Source organism: Pseudonaja textilis, chromosome 5 (genome assembly GCF_049901715.1).
Source record: "Pseudonaja textilis isolate UNSWEBS1 chromosome 5, rPseTex1.2, whole genome shotgun sequence".
NCBI classification, from domain to species: Eukaryota; Metazoa; Chordata; class Lepidosauria; order Squamata; family Elapidae; genus Pseudonaja; species Pseudonaja textilis.
In genome coordinates this window covers 67,467,135-67,484,634 of record NC_141994.1, presented here as the reverse complement: position 1 = coordinate 67,484,634, position 17,500 = coordinate 67,467,135, and the positions used below count along the sequence as shown (strand labels likewise).

General features: G+C 43.4%; 1 protein-coding gene across 1 annotated transcript in view; it reads right to left on the bottom strand.

Moving 5' to 3' along the window:
• Positions 1 to 7,063: 7,063 nt before the first annotated feature.
• Positions 7,064 to 17,500, bottom strand: part of ST8SIA1 (ST8 alpha-N-acetyl-neuraminide alpha-2,8-sialyltransferase 1) — a 65,726-nt gene continuing 55,289 nt past the window's right edge. The window contains exon 5 of the mRNA XM_026703066.2: positions 7,064 to 8,055. Coding sequence (XP_026558851.2) covers positions 7,584 to 8,055 — 472 coding nt within the window. The 3' untranslated portion in view covers positions 7,064 to 7,583. The remainder of the gene's footprint in view (positions 8,056 to 17,500) is intronic.

Sequence of the window (17,500 nt, the reverse complement as noted above, 5' to 3'; positions counted from 1 at the left end):
GTTCCTTTAGTGACCAAAGTAACGTCGTCACTGGAAAATGTGACTTATGACCATTTCTCACGGTGACTCTTGCAGGATCGCCATGATCACATGATCAAAATTCAGAGGCTTGGCAACCAGTTCATACTTATGACCATTGCTCTATCCTAAGGTCATGGGATCCCCCTTTTGACAAGCGAAGTTTGACCTTCTTGACAAGCGAAGTCAATGGGGAAGCCAGATTCACTTAACAACCAGGTTGCTAACTTACCCACTGCAGTAACTCACTTAACGACTGTGGCAAGAAAGATCATAAAATGAGGCACAACTCACTTCACAAATGTCTGACTTAACGACAGAAATATTTGGCTCAACGGTGGCTGTTAAATTGAGGACTACCTGTACTAGTTTTGCCTAGGTAGTCCTGAACTTAATTTGTTAAGCGACCATTCAAAGTTACAACAGTTCTGGGGGGGTGGGGAAGTGACTCATGACATTCTTCGTACTTATGACCACTGCAGCATCCCTGGTCACAAGACTGTGATCCAAGTGCTCGGCAATTGGTTCACATTGACAATGGTTGCAGCATCCCAGGGTCATGTGATCACAATCTGCAACCTTCTCAAGAGGGCTTGTGACAAACAAAATCAGTAAAGGAAGTTGGCAGGAATGTGATTTGCAAATTGCGATCTAGGGATGTCTTGCTTAACAAGGAATTTCCCAGCCCCAAAGGTAGTTTTAAATCCAAGGAAAGCCTGTGTTCATTCCCCAGGATTCTCTTACTCTTGACCAGTGGTTGCCAACCAGTGGGCTGGGGACCACTGGTGGTCCGCAGAGAAATGTCACCCCCAAAGCAATTAATCAAGGTTGCATGGGAACACAAGGCTGCGCTGCCCACATGGCCTGGGGGGAACACAAAGCTTGCGTCGCTTGCATTGCCAACAACACGAGGTATGAGGGGAGGGGGGAAAGGGTGGAGGGGGGGAACTTATCCCACTCGTCCCACGCGCCTGGCCTGGCCACTGTGCTTCTTTCTTCTTCTGGCTGCACGCAAGGAAAGCAGCAAAAGTCTTTCTTTCTCTCCCCCAAACTCTGTCAGAAATGAGTCTTTGGGACCCTGCAAGGCATCCTGCTCCAAGAGGCTGCGCCGGCGCAACAAGACTCACAAAGACTCATTTCTGGCAGAGTTTGGGGGAGAGAAAGAAAGACTTCTGCTGCTTCTGCTGTTTTCCTTGCATGAAGCCAAAAGTCTCTCTCTCTCTCTCTCTCTCCCCCTAAGAACGGAGCTGGAGACAGTATCCTGTGATCCCAAATAAAGAATGATCAATCAGTAGGAAAACAGGGTGGGGAATTTTCCTGCAAGTTTTTGGGGGATTTTCCCAGGGTCTCTGGTCCACGGGATTTAAAATTATATGAGTTCGGTGGTCCCTGAGGTCCAAACGGTCAGCGACCCCTGCTCTTGACAATGAACTTAATTAATAAAAAGATTTTAAGTCTTTCTTTCTGGCTTGTATTCCTGCTCTTATGGTCTGACTCTAACAAAATCATGTGCCATTTCCCCTCCTTAGTGGATATATTTTCAGCAATGAAAAACAAAGCAAAACCTTTTAACCCGAGTCATTCAAAATATTGACTTTCAGCCTATTGTGTCTTATATTCAGTTTATCAATGATTTTGGGTTTTAATGACATATAAGAAAAAACGCTCCCCAAAAATGACATTAACAATGTATCTTTTTTTATTTATAGGCATTATGTTACTACTTAACTCTTTTTAACAAGTTTCCAGGGCTTAAAATTTCAGCGACTTATCCTACGTCTTCCCTAGATTACTTCTGCATTGGGTTGGCGATATATATGTGAATTGGATGAAAACTACGGTTTCCCTAAATGAGTAAAGCCTGTCAATCAAAACTAAAAGCTTTTTAATTGAGAAACCCAGACTAATTCTGAAACTATTTTCTGCTACTTAGTGATTGTAAAGGGCACGGTTTTGTTCCTTCTACGTTTTAAAAACAATCTTTTAAAGATCTCCAAAAGAGCGGTTTTATTTTTCTGGGCATTTTTTTTCAACCAAGGTTGACTGAAAAAAATGAACACAGACTAAAGATGAGTCACAAAAGAATATGAAGATCCTATTCCTGTTGGGTGATCCTGATTTCAGATTTGAACTGTGCAACTGCGCAAAAAAAAAGGTTGAATAATGTAGGGGTCTCCAACCTTGGCCACTGTAAGACTGGAGGACTTCAACTCCCAGAATTCTCCAGCCAGCAAAGCTTCCCTAGCTAGCAAAAATTCTGGGAGTTGAAGTCCTCCAGGCTTAAAGTGGCCAAGGTTGGAGACTCCTGGGATAATGGGCAATTGTCTCTCCCCAGAGTGTATTTTGGAGGTGAGACTGACATTCCTGGTGTAATCCAATCTGATCTTCAGTTTATCTTTTCATGCCTCTATTCATAACCTGAAATGGGACATTGCTGATTCTAAACTGCCTACATTTTAGTAACCTGACCTTGTTCTCAAGATCCCTATCGGGCTAACTGGTGATTGGACTTGATCCTAGCTAATTGGGAATCATTTTGCACATCACGCCTAGCTACAAGAAACATTACACAGCCAATCCAATGTTGTCAAGTGAAAAAGACTATAAAGGCTTACTAAAAGCAAAGAAATCTTTATCTTTGTGTTAGGAAGCGCCCCATATATTGTAAAATTTTTCCATCTTTGCAGCTTCCTGAAATGGGAGACTAAAACAAGGAGGAAAAACTTGCAAGGTGCCATTTTCCCTCCCACCAGGGTTATTCTCCTATTCTAGCTCAGTGCAGTGACCTGTCAGTGGCCATCAGAGCTGGTGGCAGACTCAGACAGTGAGGAGGTTGGGGAGGAACATGGGCCAGTCCTGGAGTCTGGGGAAGGCTCTGACAAGGGCTCTGCATCGGAGGCAGAGATGGGGCCAGGGCCGCCTGACAGTTGTCAGCTGCCTTCAGAGGTCAGAGGGGCAGAAGAACAGCTGGAGCCTGTTCCGGATGTGTGCATGCACAGAGCTGCTGGGAGAAGGATACGGTTAAGGAACAAGGGCTGACTTGGGAATAAAGGCTCAGGTGGATGGTGAATGGCCCCTCCCATAGGGAAGGTAAGGCCCAAATCCTGATAAGCTGCCAACTGATCAAACAGTCCCAAACATTCCCATCAATTTCTCCACTGTAAAATACCAACTGTAATTCAGTAAAGTCAAATGTTAAGCACCAATAAATATTGAAACAGCTAATTTCAATTAATGGATTGGGCTACATCAATTTTTAATTTACTAAAAATGTATCTGAGATTGCTTGGCTGTTGGTGGGGGGAAGCCCTCCTGGAGATGTTGCAAATTTGTCAGCTTCGGCAAAGCTGGCAAAATTCTGGAGCACTTTAAATTATTACCTTACAGGTTTTGTCTTTGATTACTTTTGATAACTTTTGGAAAAGGAAAAGCGACATTAATCGTTATTAAAGTTAACTCTATGCCTTACCAAAGAGAGGATTGCATTCCGATTGGAGAAATTGCCATTTCTAAGGCACAACTTACTACAACACTTAGGTAGGGGCCCAAAAATGAATTAGAATAGCAGTAGCACTTAGATTTATATACCGCTTCATAGTGCTTTACAGCCCTCTCTAAATGGTTTAGTCAGCTTACGGCTCTCAACGATCTGGGTCCTCATTATACCGACCTGGGACAGATGAAAGGCTGAGTCAACCTTGAGCCTGGTGAGATTCGAACTGCTGAAGCGGGTGGCAATCGGAAATCAGCAGAATTAGCCTGCAGTACTGCATTTTAACCACTGCGCCACCATGGCTCAGTGGGGAAACTGTATTTTTATTTATAAGAAACTTAAGATTATTTAAGGCAGCAGCCTCCAACCTTTTGGGCACCTGGGACTGGTTTGGGGTACAGAGGTTTTTTTAGCAGGCCGGAAAGGATGCGGTTTCGCACGCTGCCTGCATCCCATGGATGGGGCCTTGTTTGCTTGCGTGGCCCATTTTCTGGCATGTTGCGGCCCAGTGCTGGTCCACAGACTGGAGGTTGGGGACTCCTGAATTAAAGGATATTAAGCCTATTCTAAGCAATCACCTGGTGGTGGTATGCTACTGGTTTGGACCGGTTCAGTTGAACTGGTAGTAAAAAAAAACAAAGTCTGAGAGGATCAGCTAAAAGGAGAAAGAAGAGAAAAGCATAGGATCGGCCCTCCCACCCACCCTGTCACTTTTCTTTATCCTCTCAGCTGATTGGCACTGCAGGCCTCAGCTGGTGTGGAGAAAGCTTCGCACACACATTAGGTGCGCGCACAATCACCAAACCGGTAGTGGAACATGTAGGAACCCACTGCTGGAATCACCTAGATCTCTATGGATTAGAATAGCAAAAATAGGCATATGAATGAAACAAGTAGATTTTTTTAATTCAGCGGTCACCAACCTTTTTGACTTGGTAGCCCTATGAGGGGAGGAGAGGCAATGGTTCTGTGCGAGTGGCAAGTACACTCACAAGCATGCACAGCTCCATTTGCAGAAGTGGCGGGCACGAGCGCCCACCGCTTGTTCAAATGGAGCTTTGAGCGCAAGTGCCTGCTGCTCACACAAGGGGAGCTACGCGGTGTACTCTCTCCTATCACTTAAGCGGCCTGGTTATGAATGGGCCGAAGCCCAGGGGATTGGGAACCCGTTTTAGTTAGATACCCTCCAGTATTCAACTCTTTATTAGGGGAGAAGCCATAATATTTATTCATTTATTTAAGTGATTTATATGGCTACCAATCTCACAACGATGACTTGGGCAATGTACAAAGTTCAGTGGTTAAGGGACCAGGCTAGAAAGTGGGAGATGCTGAGTTCAAGTCCTGCCTTCAGCTTGAAAGCCAATTGGGTGACTCTGAGCCAATCACGGGAGACGGTGGCGTTCTAGTCCTGGCCTTAGCCATGAACGACAGCTAGGTGGGCCAGTCCCTCTCTCTCAGCCCAACCCACCTCACAGGGTTGCTGTTGTGGGGAAAATTGGAGGAAGACGGAGCATTGTATAGGTTCGCTCCCTCGAGTTGTTTATCAAGAAATAATAAAAGCAGGATATAAATGGGGAAAAAAATTAACAACAAAAGAGAAATTAAGAGTTGGCAAAACCACAATAGCAGCATTGGGCAAGCTGTGCCTTTTGTGTTGGCTGTGAATTGCATCGGTGGGAGGGGAAGAATTTGTGTTGTTTGCAGGGCCTTTTTAGTTTTGATTATCAAAGCAGAACCATCGGCAGAGATTATTGATGTTTCTTTCCCCAGTTTTCAATACCACATCTTCTTCTTCCAGTCCAGCTTCCCTTTAATAAATAGTCAGCACACGAGACTGAATAAATAAGCGGAGAGAGAATCAGTCCATTCATTTCAACACGTTCTGTCACATTAAGTGGAGATATCCGGGTTTGGGGTGAAAAAAACGCAACTACAGGTAGTTCCTTGATTAACAACCATCCGTGGAGTGACCATTCAAAGGGACATTAGCACTGAAAAAGGGACTTGTGACCGGTTTCACACTTACAAACATTGCAGCATCCCTATGGCCAGCTGGCTTTGGGCGAGCAAAGACAACGGGAGGGGAAAAGTCAGATTTGCTCTACAATTGTATGATATGCTTAGTAGCTGCAGTGATTTGCTTAACAACGCTGACAAAAAGGTTGTAAAATGAGGTACTGCCTTGCTTAGCAACAGAAATTTGGGGCTCTGTTATGGTTGTAAGTCAAGGACTACGTGTCTCAGGCACGTGGCCTTGGGTTGAAATTTCTGCTTTTTATGAAGACAATGCAATGCGTTTAACAAGTCCTGGAATGTATGATGAAGCAGTCCAAATTTATAGAGCGCAGGTTACTTTCAGACATCAAAGACTTGCCTCAGGATAATAAAGAACTGACAGGATATGTTGGTTCTTCTTGATCATCCAGCATGAACATTTTGATATTAAAACCACCAGCTTAAGATCGGTTTCCAGTTTCATTTTGCAAGCTCAGATAGGATTGGCTTTAAATGACCCAGAGTGACCTTATTCTTCTGAAAACTAATACATTTCACCTCCACGGATCTATGGGGAGGATGCTGAAGTGTCATGAGAAAAATCTGGCTAAAAACGGATCCCTTGGTTAATTCTTTTTTTTAAAATCCCAGTTTATGCTACAAAATTTGTAGAATACACTATTGAAAGTAAGTTGCTGCTTTCAGAGGAGGAGGAGGAGGAGGAGTAAAAGGAAAACTTGGCCCCTTCTATACTTTCAATATTTTTTCAAAACACTATTCAATACACTATTGAAAGTAAGTTGCAGTTTTCAGGAGGAGGAGGAGGAGGAGGAGGAGGAGGAGGAGGAGGAGGAGGAGGAGGAGGAAAACTTGGCCCCTTCTTCTAGACTTTCAATATTTTTCAATACACTATTTAAAGTAAGTTGCAGTTTTCAGGAGGACGAGGAGGATGAAGGATGGAGGAGGAGGAGGAGGAGGAGGAGGAGGAGGAGGAGGAGGACTTGGCCCCTTCTTCTATACTTTCAAATATTTTTTCAATACACTATTGAAAGTAAGTTGCAGTTTTCAGGAGGACGAGGAGGATGAAGGAGGATGAAGGATGGAGGAGGAGGAGGAGGAGGAGGAGGAGGAGGAGGAGGAGGAGGAAAACTTGGCCCCTTCTTCTAGACTTTCAATATTTTTTCAATACACTATTTAAAGTAAGTTGCAGTTTTCAGGAGGACGAGGAGGATGAAGGATGGAGGAGGAGGAGGAGGAGGAGGAGGAGGAGGACTTGGCCCTTCTTCTATACTTTCAAATATTTTTTCAATACACTATTGAAAGTAAGTTGCAGTTTTCAGGAGGACGAGGAGGATGAAGGAGGATGAAGGATGGAGGAGGAGGAGGAGGAGGAGGAGGAGGAGGAGGAGGAGGAGGAGGAGGAGGAGGAGGAGGAGGAGAACTTGGCCCCTTCTTCTATACTTTCAATATTTTTTCAATACACTATTGAAAGTAAGTTGCAGTTTTCAGGAGGACGAGGAGGATGAAGGAGGATGAAGGAGGAGGAGGAGGAGGAGGAGGAGGAGGAGGAGAACTTGGCCTCTTCTTCTATACTTTCAATATTTTTTTTGAGGGAAATGAAAATGAATAACTGAGGCACCCTTTGAAAATCCAGCCTCGGGAACAAATTTAAAAAGCGAATAAAACACACCTCCCACTAATTTTGGGAATCAGTCGTGTATCTGAGCAACAGGAAGTATTCAATTGTTGAAAGCCCTTTGTAAACGCCCTCTTCAGTTCTCATTTAGAAGTTCCCCCACATTGCATTCGGCATTTCTTGCAACACAACCTCCACCAGGGAGCTGCGACATCAGTGCCATAAAATCTCCAAGTTCTTCGGGTTCACCTTCAGCTGATGAATGCAGTCCATGCACTTGTTTGTTAAAAGGTTGTTTTGTTCCCGCAAACCTCTCCTGCCCGCCCCCCCCGCCCCCCCCAACAATATTTGATTTGTTCACTATGCCGATGGCGAATGAAGCGACCCCCGGCAAACCATAAAACACAAATGTTTTTGCGCTCCTCGTCGAGCGAAACCTCAAGAGGCCTCCTCACAATGCTCCAGCTGCATTCGTAAGACCCCTTTCTTGTAGAGAAACCACAGCTGTAAGAATTCCTCTGGCATGGCATGAAAGCTAGAATCCGGGAAGACGTTGTCGTAGTAATGATGGCTAATGTACCGCCCACGGAGGTCCACTGAAAAAGGCCAGAAGCCGTAAATCGTCACTTCTTCACAAAGACCAAGAGCTGCGCTGACCAAGAAGAGGCCGGTCGAAAGCCGTTTAGCGTGAATCCCTTTGCTTTTCCAAAACTTGCCGGTGTCCCGTAGGAAGTTAGGGTTGGCGAAGATCACCTTCTGCTTGGCTTCGATGTCAGTGAGGGTGTAGTACACTCGGAAAGAAAGCTCGGTCCCGCCTTTCATGGAGAAAGCCGGCATGTAGATGTAGCTCTGGTTGTAGACTTTGACGATGTCCACAAAGGCTTTTCGGGACCAAAGAAGATCCTGGAACCTGGGGAAGGAAAGAAAAAAGAAGAGAGCAGAGAAGAGGGGAGGAGGAGAAAGGAAAGATGGCAGGAGGGGGGAAGGAGAGAGGCGGGGAGGGGAAGAGAAAGGAAAGATGGATGGATGGATAGGAGGAGAGCGATGGAAAGGAAGGAGAGGAGGAGAAAGGAAAGATGGATGGATGGGAGGGAGGGAGGAGAGCGGTGGACAGGGGAGGAGAAAGGAAAGATGGATGGATGAGAGGGAGGGAGGTGGAGAAGGGAGGGGAAAGGAAAGATAGATAGATGGGAGGGAGAGAGGGAGGAAGGAGAGGTGGGGAGGGGTGGAGAAAGTAAAGATGGATGGATGGGAGGGAGGGAGGGAGGGAAGGAAGTGGGGAGGGGAGGAGAAGAGGAGAAAGGAAAAATGGAAGGAAGGAAGGAGAGAAGAGAGGAAAGGAGAAGACAAGTTAGATGGTAAGTTCATGCTTTGCCAACTACACGAAAACGTACTATGAAAAGGCCAACAAAATATTGACAAGAGTAAATTGTAAAGTTAGTGAAGATTTAGGGTCTCGGGCAACTAGGATCAAAGAAATAAGTTAAGTGTTTCTCAACCATGGCCACTTTAAGATACCTGGGCTCCAAGAATTCTGGGAGTTGAAGTCCACACATTTTCGAGTGGCCACGGTTGATAAACACCGCAATAAGCAAACAGGTTAATGTAAATCAATGCTGGTGGTTAACTCTTTGATTATTAGATTGTCATAAGCATTCCATAAAATGGCAACTAACAGGTAGTCCTCAACTTATGACCACAACTGAGCCCCAAATTTCCATTGCTAAGCAAGACAGTTGTTAAGTGAATTTTGTCCCAATTTATGACTTCTTAACACAGTTGTTAAATGCGTTTGTTCAGTGAATCTGGCTCTCCCATTGAATACATCCCAGTTGCCAAAGATCTGAATTTTGATCACGTGACCGGGTAGGTGTTGCAATGGTCGTAAGTGTGAAAAATGGTCATAAGTCATGTTTTTCAGGGCTGTTTTAACTTTGAATGATGACAATGTCTCCTGGTGATTGGCCCAAAGTCACCCAGCTGGCTTTCATGGCAAAGGTGGGACTAGAACTCATTGCCTCCTGGTGATTGGCCCAAAGTCACCCAGCTGGCTTTCATGGCAAAGGCGAGACTAGAACTCATTGCCTCCTGGTGATTGGCTTTAAGCCATCCAGCTAGCTTTCATGGCTAAAGCAGGACTAGAACTCACAGCCTTCTCTTTTCTACCCTGGTGCCTTAATCACTAGACTGGTTCTCTCACTTCAAACTGGCTGCCTCTAGTAGGGTTGGGAGAAGGAGAGATATCTTCCACCGTTTCTTCATTATTTTTGAATTCTGCTCGCATTTTAGTATTGGGGTAGAATTTGTCTAGGTCAGTTCCAGGACTTTGGGAGCCAAGAAATAAGCTCTTCTCCCTATCCTGTCTTCTCTCCGTGACCTGAAAGAGATGGATGCGTGGAAACCTACACTGGAAACATGGAGGCTGATTGGAAAGATGGTTTAATGATGAAGCAGAACCGCATGCGTTCGGGGTCCTGGGCAGCTGACCACATGGAGTGGAGAGTGAGGGGTTTTTATACCTTCTCTTGGGCTTTAAACTTGAGCTTCCTGTTCCTGTGCAAGAACATATATTCTATTGGCTGCTGTCAGACTCCCATGGGGCCATTTAGGGATCACGTTTGTCTGAGCTAGTTTGGTTAAAGTTTGATGGGTGATGCAATGCCCCCAGCTGATTGTGCCATGTGGTGAGTTCTGCTACTGGATGGGTTAATCCTATTATGTCCTGGAAGGTCATGTCTTAATCCCATCACCCTGGAGCTGGAGGTCTTTTGTCTTATAGAAAGGCTGGCCCAGTCTTTCTTAATGGGCAAAAAATATCTTTGGGGGTATGTGTGTAGATTGAGTCTGCTTTCTGTCTTTTAAGAAAAAGATCAGTTGGCTGGAGTCTTTACTAGGATCTTCAATCGGTCTTCAGTCCACTATTCCATCTCGTTTGAAAGTTTCCACCATTTTCCCACTGCCAAAGAAGTTTCCGATCTCAATGATTACAGACCAGTGGCACTCACTCCTATCAGCCTGAAGTACTTTGAGAAATTGCTCTGCCGGCACATCATTTCTGGTCTTCCACATACATTTGATAAACACCAGTTTGCACACAGAAAAAATAGATCTACAGAGGACGCTATAGCCATCACTCTTCACACTGCTCTGACTCACGTAAAACAGCGAGGAGGGGTGGGGGCTATGTGAGGATGCTTTTTGTGGGTTTTAGTTCTGCATTTAACACAATTCTTCCACATAGACTAGTATCTATACTTCTGGACCTTGGACTTTCTTATTCAATCTGCCTTTGGATTATGGATTTCCTGTCTGGCCGCTCACGGAGGGTCAGATTAGGTAATCATACCTCTTCAGCCCTCATTCTTAACACTGGTACACCACAGGGTTGCGTGTTGAGTCCCTTACTCTATACTCTTTATGGGCATGACGGCATTCCCACTGATGCTAGTAATACTATTACTAAATTTGCAGATGATACAACAGTGGTGGGACTCATCTCCAGGGGGATGAGTCTGCCTACCGAGATGAGGTGGACTGGTTGCTTTCGTGGTGTGGAGACAGTAACATGGTCCTCAACACCAATAAGACCAAGGAGCTGATAGTGGACTATAGAAAGAACAGATCAGATATCCAGCCCTTGCTTATCAATGGAGACCGAGTGGAGCAAGTGGCCAGTTTTTAAGTTTATGGGTGTTACCCTAAAAGAGGACCTGACCTGGGATGCTCACATTGCAGCCCTGGTCAAAAGGGCCCAGCAGAGATTATACTACCTGAGACTTCTCAGAAAACAACAACTGAATGGAAAACTGCTGGGGACCTTCTACCGCTGCACCATAGAGAGTATCTTAATTTACTGCACCTCTGTATGGTTTGCCAATTGCACAGTGCACTGCAGAGGGTTAATGTCATTGCCCAGAAGATCATTGGTTGTCCTCTCCCCTCTTTGGAAGAGCTTTAGAGCTCCCACTGGCTTAAGAAAGTTCAAAACATTTTCAAAGATCCATCTCATCCCAGGCACCCCATTTTTTTTTGAACTATTACCATCTGGCAGATGGTACAGAATAATAAAAAACAAGCACAAATAGGTTGAAAAACAGCTTCTATCCGAGGACAGTAGCTCTTTTGAATTCTACTGTATAGTGCAGTGTTGGTGTGGTGTCGGGGTTTTCGGTTCAATGTGTGTGTGAAGAATGTGTTTGTGTTTATTTTCATGGTCATGATGTGAACTGAAGGTGGTGTTTGATTTTATTGAATGAGATGCAATGACAATAAAGTAAACTAAACTAAACAGGTTTCTCCACTTCTCATTGAGGGAAATATAATATTCTGCCTTTTTAATATTCCTCAAAATACTACATTCTCCTAGGAGGGTGGGGGTGCTAACTTTCTACAGAAGGAAACACCCAAACTCAAAGAACACCAAGGACTTCATAATTCCTTCTTTGGTTCTTCCATGTACCTCGTCACATGGAACATGTCTGAATGGATTTAGTCATTCGGAATGAAGGACAATATGGAACAGTAAATGAGCTGGAGTTTGTGGGCTTGTGGCAATTATAATTCAAAAACGTATCAGGATGATATCAGGCCAAAGGAAACTGCTTTACAGCCAGATCTGTCTATTCAACTGAGATTTAAAAACTGGAAAAAAAAAGGTGCACTTGACGGTAGTACAACTTACATGAAATAAAAATTAATGACCCATATAATCAGTGCAGGATCTGTAGCATGTAGCAGATTAGAAAGCAATGGACCCAATTTTTCCTATGTAAGTTCTTAAACCTTAGATGCTTGTTATATGTGGATCTTATTGAAAGATCGTTGTGATTTACTTTAAGTTTCTAAGCCATTGTTTGCATCTAGCATTAACATTATTTTCTTGTGTTTTGAACTGGTGATTATGTCAAATTTGTTATTTTTTAATTTAACGTCAAAAACATTTACACTTTTCTTATTATTGTAGTTTGTTGCATTATGTATAAAGTAAATATCAATATCTATATTTATCTATCTATATCTATCTATCCCTCTCTATCTACCTCTCTATTATGACATTGCTTTTTAAAAAATCCTTACTTGTTGCATAAAAAATATACTGTACTGAAGAGACAGAGAAAAAAAACCCTATATTTAACTATTTAGAAAAAAACAGAGACAAAAACAAAGAGAAAAAACTCTTAAGAAATAGGAAAAAGTGAAAAATATCACTAGAAACTAAAACAGAAACTTTAACAAAAAAAAGTTAAAAAATGAAATTATATCCCTTCCTATCTGTCTGTGGTCCATTTAAAGATAGCAGATGTCAGCCTATTAAATGTATATAACTTCCTCCTATTTTTGACAATACTGTCATTTTATTTTTAAATGATGAATTAAACCTAGATAGCGTACAGAAATATGCTGTCTGTTCTTGCTTCTCTGAGAATTAATAGCTGTCAAATTTAATTACAGCAACATTTATAATTTGGGAAGCATTTATTTCAAAGGGTGAAAGTCACAGATTCAGGCTAGCTGGGGTACCATATTAAGATAACTTGTCTCTCTGTGGGCGTCTCTGAGTTATTTTTGACTCCTGGCAACTATCCAGAGAAGATCCTGAAGTTTTCCAAGCCACATTTTTGAAAATGGTTGGCCACTGCCTTCTTCCTAGGGCTAAGAGGGAATGGTTGGATCAATGGAGTATTCTTTGGACACGGCATGCTATGAAAATATAACAGGTTTCTAAAACTAGCTTTAGGGCTTATCCCAAAGGTGTTTTGTCAGGAAGCAATTGGATTTTCTGGTTTTTCTTTGAAGACATTTCGCTTCTCATCCAAGAAGCTTCTTTGGCTCTGACTGGATGGTGGAGGGATGGAAGGATTTATAACTGCTTGCAGACAGCTGGTCATTTGCATCCTTTTTAGGGAGTCAATGAGGCTGCTTGGAGGTTTTATCTGTGTCCTCAGAGTCACCTGATTGGTGCAAACTCCACAGACTTTAGGGCTCATGTTGTAAGAATGCAACCAAGGAGAGGCAGAAGAGAGAAGAATTGCTAGAATTCCCGAGAATTGCTATAGAAATACAGGTAGTCCTCAACATACGACTACAATTGAACCCAAAATTTCCATTGCCAAGCAATAAAATTATTAAATGGATTTGTCCCATTTTACGCCCTTTCTTGCCACAGTTGTTAACCGTGGCAATTGTTAAGTTAGCAGCACAGTTGTTAAGAGGGTCTAGTTTACCTGTTGACTTCGCTTGTCAGAAGGTACAAAAGGTGATCACATGAGACCAGGACATTGCAACCGTCGTAAATTTGAGTCAGTTGCCAAGCGTCTGAATTTTGATCATGTGGCCATGGGGATGCTACAACGTAAGTGTGAAAAATGGTCATCGATCACTTTTTTCAGTGATGTTGTAACTTTGAAAGGTCAATTATTTGGATGAGGCGGGTAGACGGGCAACTCATCAAATTTGCAGACGACACCAAGCTGGCAGGAATAGCCAACACTCCCGAAGATAGGCTTAAGATACAGAAGGATCTTGACAGACTTGAGCACTGGGCGCTATCTACAGTGAAATTCAGTGGTGAAAAAAGTAAGGTTCTACATTTAGGGGAAGAAAACCCATATGCACAGGCACAGTATAGGTGGTACTTCTCTCAATTGTAGTAACTTTGAGAGGGATCTCGGAGTCCTAGCGGACAGCCATTTAAATATGAGCCAGCCGTGCGCTGCAGCTGCCAAAAAACCCAACACAGTTCTAGGCTGCATAAACAGAGGGATAGAATCAAGATCACGTGAAGTGTTAATACCACTTTATAAGGCCTTGGTAAGGCCACACTTGGAATCCTGCATTCAGTTTTGGTCACCACAATACAAAAAAGATGTGGCGACTCTGGCAAGAGTGCAGAGAAGAACAACCAAGATGATTAGGGGAGTGGGGGATAAAACATATGAAGAACGGTTGCTGGAATTGGGTATGTCTAGTCTGGTGAAAAGAAGGACTAAGGGTGACATGACAGCAGTCTTCCAGTATTTGAGGGGCTTTTATTGAGAAGAAGGAGCCTATTCTCCAAAGCACCAGATGGCAAGACAAGAAGCAACGGGTGGAAACTAATCAAGGAGAGAAGCAATCTAAACTTAAGGAGAAATTTCCTGACAGTTAGGACAATAAATCAGTGGAACAACTTGCCTCCAGAAGTTGTGAATGCTCCAACACTGGAGGTTTTTAAGGAGAGATTGGACAATGATTTGTCTGAAATGGTATAGGGTTTCCTGCCTCAGCAAGGGGTTAGGCTAGAAGACTTCCAAGATCCCTTCCATCTTTGTTATTCTAACTAAATGAATTGTTGTAACTCAAGGACTACCTGTACATTGTACAGAATTTCATTTTACTGCATGCCAATTAGTATACATTTAAAGTGACAATAAAGTTATTCTAAGTCATTGTAGATTAAAATTGCAATTCCTGTTCATAAGTAGTTGCAATTGCCAAAGTGCAAATTTTGCAATCCAATCCCAGCACGGTCTAACTCCTTGTGTTTTCTGTAACTCTACTAAATGTCACTGATTCAACCACTAGATCTCTGCTCTATTTCTTACAAAATAAGCCCTTTCCAAAATTTATCCTCTTCCCTATACAATTACATTCCTATCGGAAGTTCCTCAGGATGCTGCAGAGGAAAATAGCGGAGATCTACAACGCATCTCCTTCAAAGCACTTGGAGAAAAAGTCACCTGAGATGGCCTGGCCTCCTCAGGAATGTGAAGAAAGAGAAAGACTCGATTTGCTGCAGAGAAGAGCAGTCTCTTCTCTTTGTCAGCTAGAAAAAGCCAGAGTCAATCTAGGTCATACTGCAGAATCAATACGTGGCATTTCTGTGGCTCACCCACTTTCAAAGAAGCTGCAGAGATGCCAGGAAGACACATTGAAATAATCGTAGATTCAAGATGAGAGAATCTTAGGGGAAAATAAACCTAGCAAGCGGCATGAGTGCTATCACCCAAAATTGCTGCAGCACAAGAATTGCTACAAAGATTTGCCTATGTGTAAAATGACTCATGTTGGGGAAATGCTGCTGTGGAGAGTCCTGGGGCTTCGTAAAGGCGATCTGGATCTTGACCTCAAAGTGCAGCTGTTGTGAGAAACAGTAGCCCAAGCCAACAGCCTAGCACTGAACATCCATTGTTAAGAACCTTTTTGTTCATTAAATCACTTTTAAGTCAAACTGCGTGACACAACCATTGGGATAGAATGGCATGGATAATCTGATAATCGCTTCTGGTAAGCCATCCAAGCCTGAGAACCAACACAATCAAATGCACATTCTTGTGTACGCTACAGCTGGGCCAAACTTTAATGGTGGGGATTGCATAATGTTGCAATTGATGCACCCCATCAAAGCAGATTCTTAAACCAGGAGGCTGTGAGTTCTAGTCCTGCCTTAGGCATGAAAGTCAACTGGGTGACTGGTCCAATCACCAGAAGATTCCACCCCCCCACCTTAGGTAAGAAAACTTCGAGCCAACCACCAGGAGATGGTGAGTTCTAGTTCCATCTTAGGCATGAAAGCCAGCTGGGTGACTTTGAGCCAATCACTCTCTCTCTCTCTCTCTCTCTCTGCACCTTGCAGGATTGTTGTTGAAGGGAAAACAGGAAGAGGAAGGAGCATTAAGTCTGTTCACTGTATTGTTACTTATAAAGTAATAAAGAAAGTCAGGATAAAAATCAATCAATCAATCAATGCCATGATACTTCAACTTCATTGTCACCTTCCATGGACATACTGCATATATGAAATACTCAACTTCATTGTCACCTTCCATGGACATACTGCATATATCAAATACTCAACTTCATTGTCACCTTCCATGGACATACTGCATATATCAAATACTCTTCCAGCTAACTGTAGGACACGTATAGCTGGTTTTAAAAACCCATTTTGTTGAAAACCTTTTATTTTTCTCACTTCTGTTTTTAGAGGATTTCCCTTTGGGCTTCAAATCCTAGTCCTAAAATAGAGTTCCTTATCAAGAAACTTGTTGTCAGCTAGCAATTGATTCTGAGTTTCCTGTTTTAAATAAATTAGCTAGAAAGTTATCTCAGCCTCATCATTTTGGGGACAAAAGGGTCAAGAGCTGTAATATTTTAGTCATGAACCTACCTTCTTGGAGGGCCATCTTCTACCAGGGCATGAATGCGCAATTGCTTGTTGGGAAGATCAGAGATATTACACTAAGTAAGACAATGTTTCTCAACCTCTATAGTCATGTGTGGATTTCAACTTCTATAATTTCACAGCTGGGGAATTCTGGGAGTTGAAGTCCATACATCCTAAAGTTGCTAAGGTTGAGAAACACTGCAGAAAGTTGACGATAGGGATGGTAGCTGAGGATCAGGAGGCACAGAAGGTATGGGAGATATTAGAGGAAGGAGGTAGACCCATGATTTCCCCCCCCCCCCTTTCATACTGAAGGGAAAGAAGTTGTGAGCAAATAGACACACACACACACACACACACACACCCCTTCACAGCAGTGCAGCAGATGCTTCTCATCCAAAGTATTGGGCAAGCCCTTGTGTCATAACTAGTGTTGGAAGAAATATCCATCTGGTTCAGTTCCAAGCGGGGAGAAAGACACTGGAAACACGGAGGCTGATTGGAAAGATGTTTTAATGATGAAGCAGAACCATCAAGCACAAGGGTCCTGGTGCAGCAGTGAAGATGAGAAGAGTGTGGCTTTTATACTTTCTCTTGGGCTTTGAACTTGAGCTTCCTCACTTCCGGTTGCAAGGCTTCGGCGGCGGCAGGAATCCGCTTCTCTGCGGGTCCCTGCTGCGCTCGCCGTCAAGGTACCCCCGATCCAACTGGATTTGGGGGTTGTCGCTGCCCTGAAGGGGCAGCGGAAGACAGAGGAGATCCGGGCAGGGGTCTGGGGATATCGCACCTCCCTTTCCCAGCCGGCTAGACTCCTTTTTCCTGAGAAGGTGGAGCGGCTGTCAGTATGGCAGCCACAAAGAAATCTTCAACTGGATAAGATTGTGCAGGAGGAAGACCCAGAAGAGAAGTTTTCTTGGCTGAACCAGGACATTATGTTACTTTTAAAACACCCTGGAAACCTGACTTTGGATTGATACATTTGTTTCCAAAAGAATTTGTTACATCAGCGAAAGTGCTGAAGGAAAGCTCACTCCCCCTCCTTACGGAGAAAGCAAAGGAGCACAGAAAAACCTGCTTTTTAAAGGTAAAAATAAGCTCTTTGTTATAAGTGGGAAGGGGAGGACTAAAAATTTTTTTTTTAAACTTTGTTGGAGGAGACGCCTTGAAGATTACAAGACCATTAATTAGTGGTAATACGGCTTTTAAAATA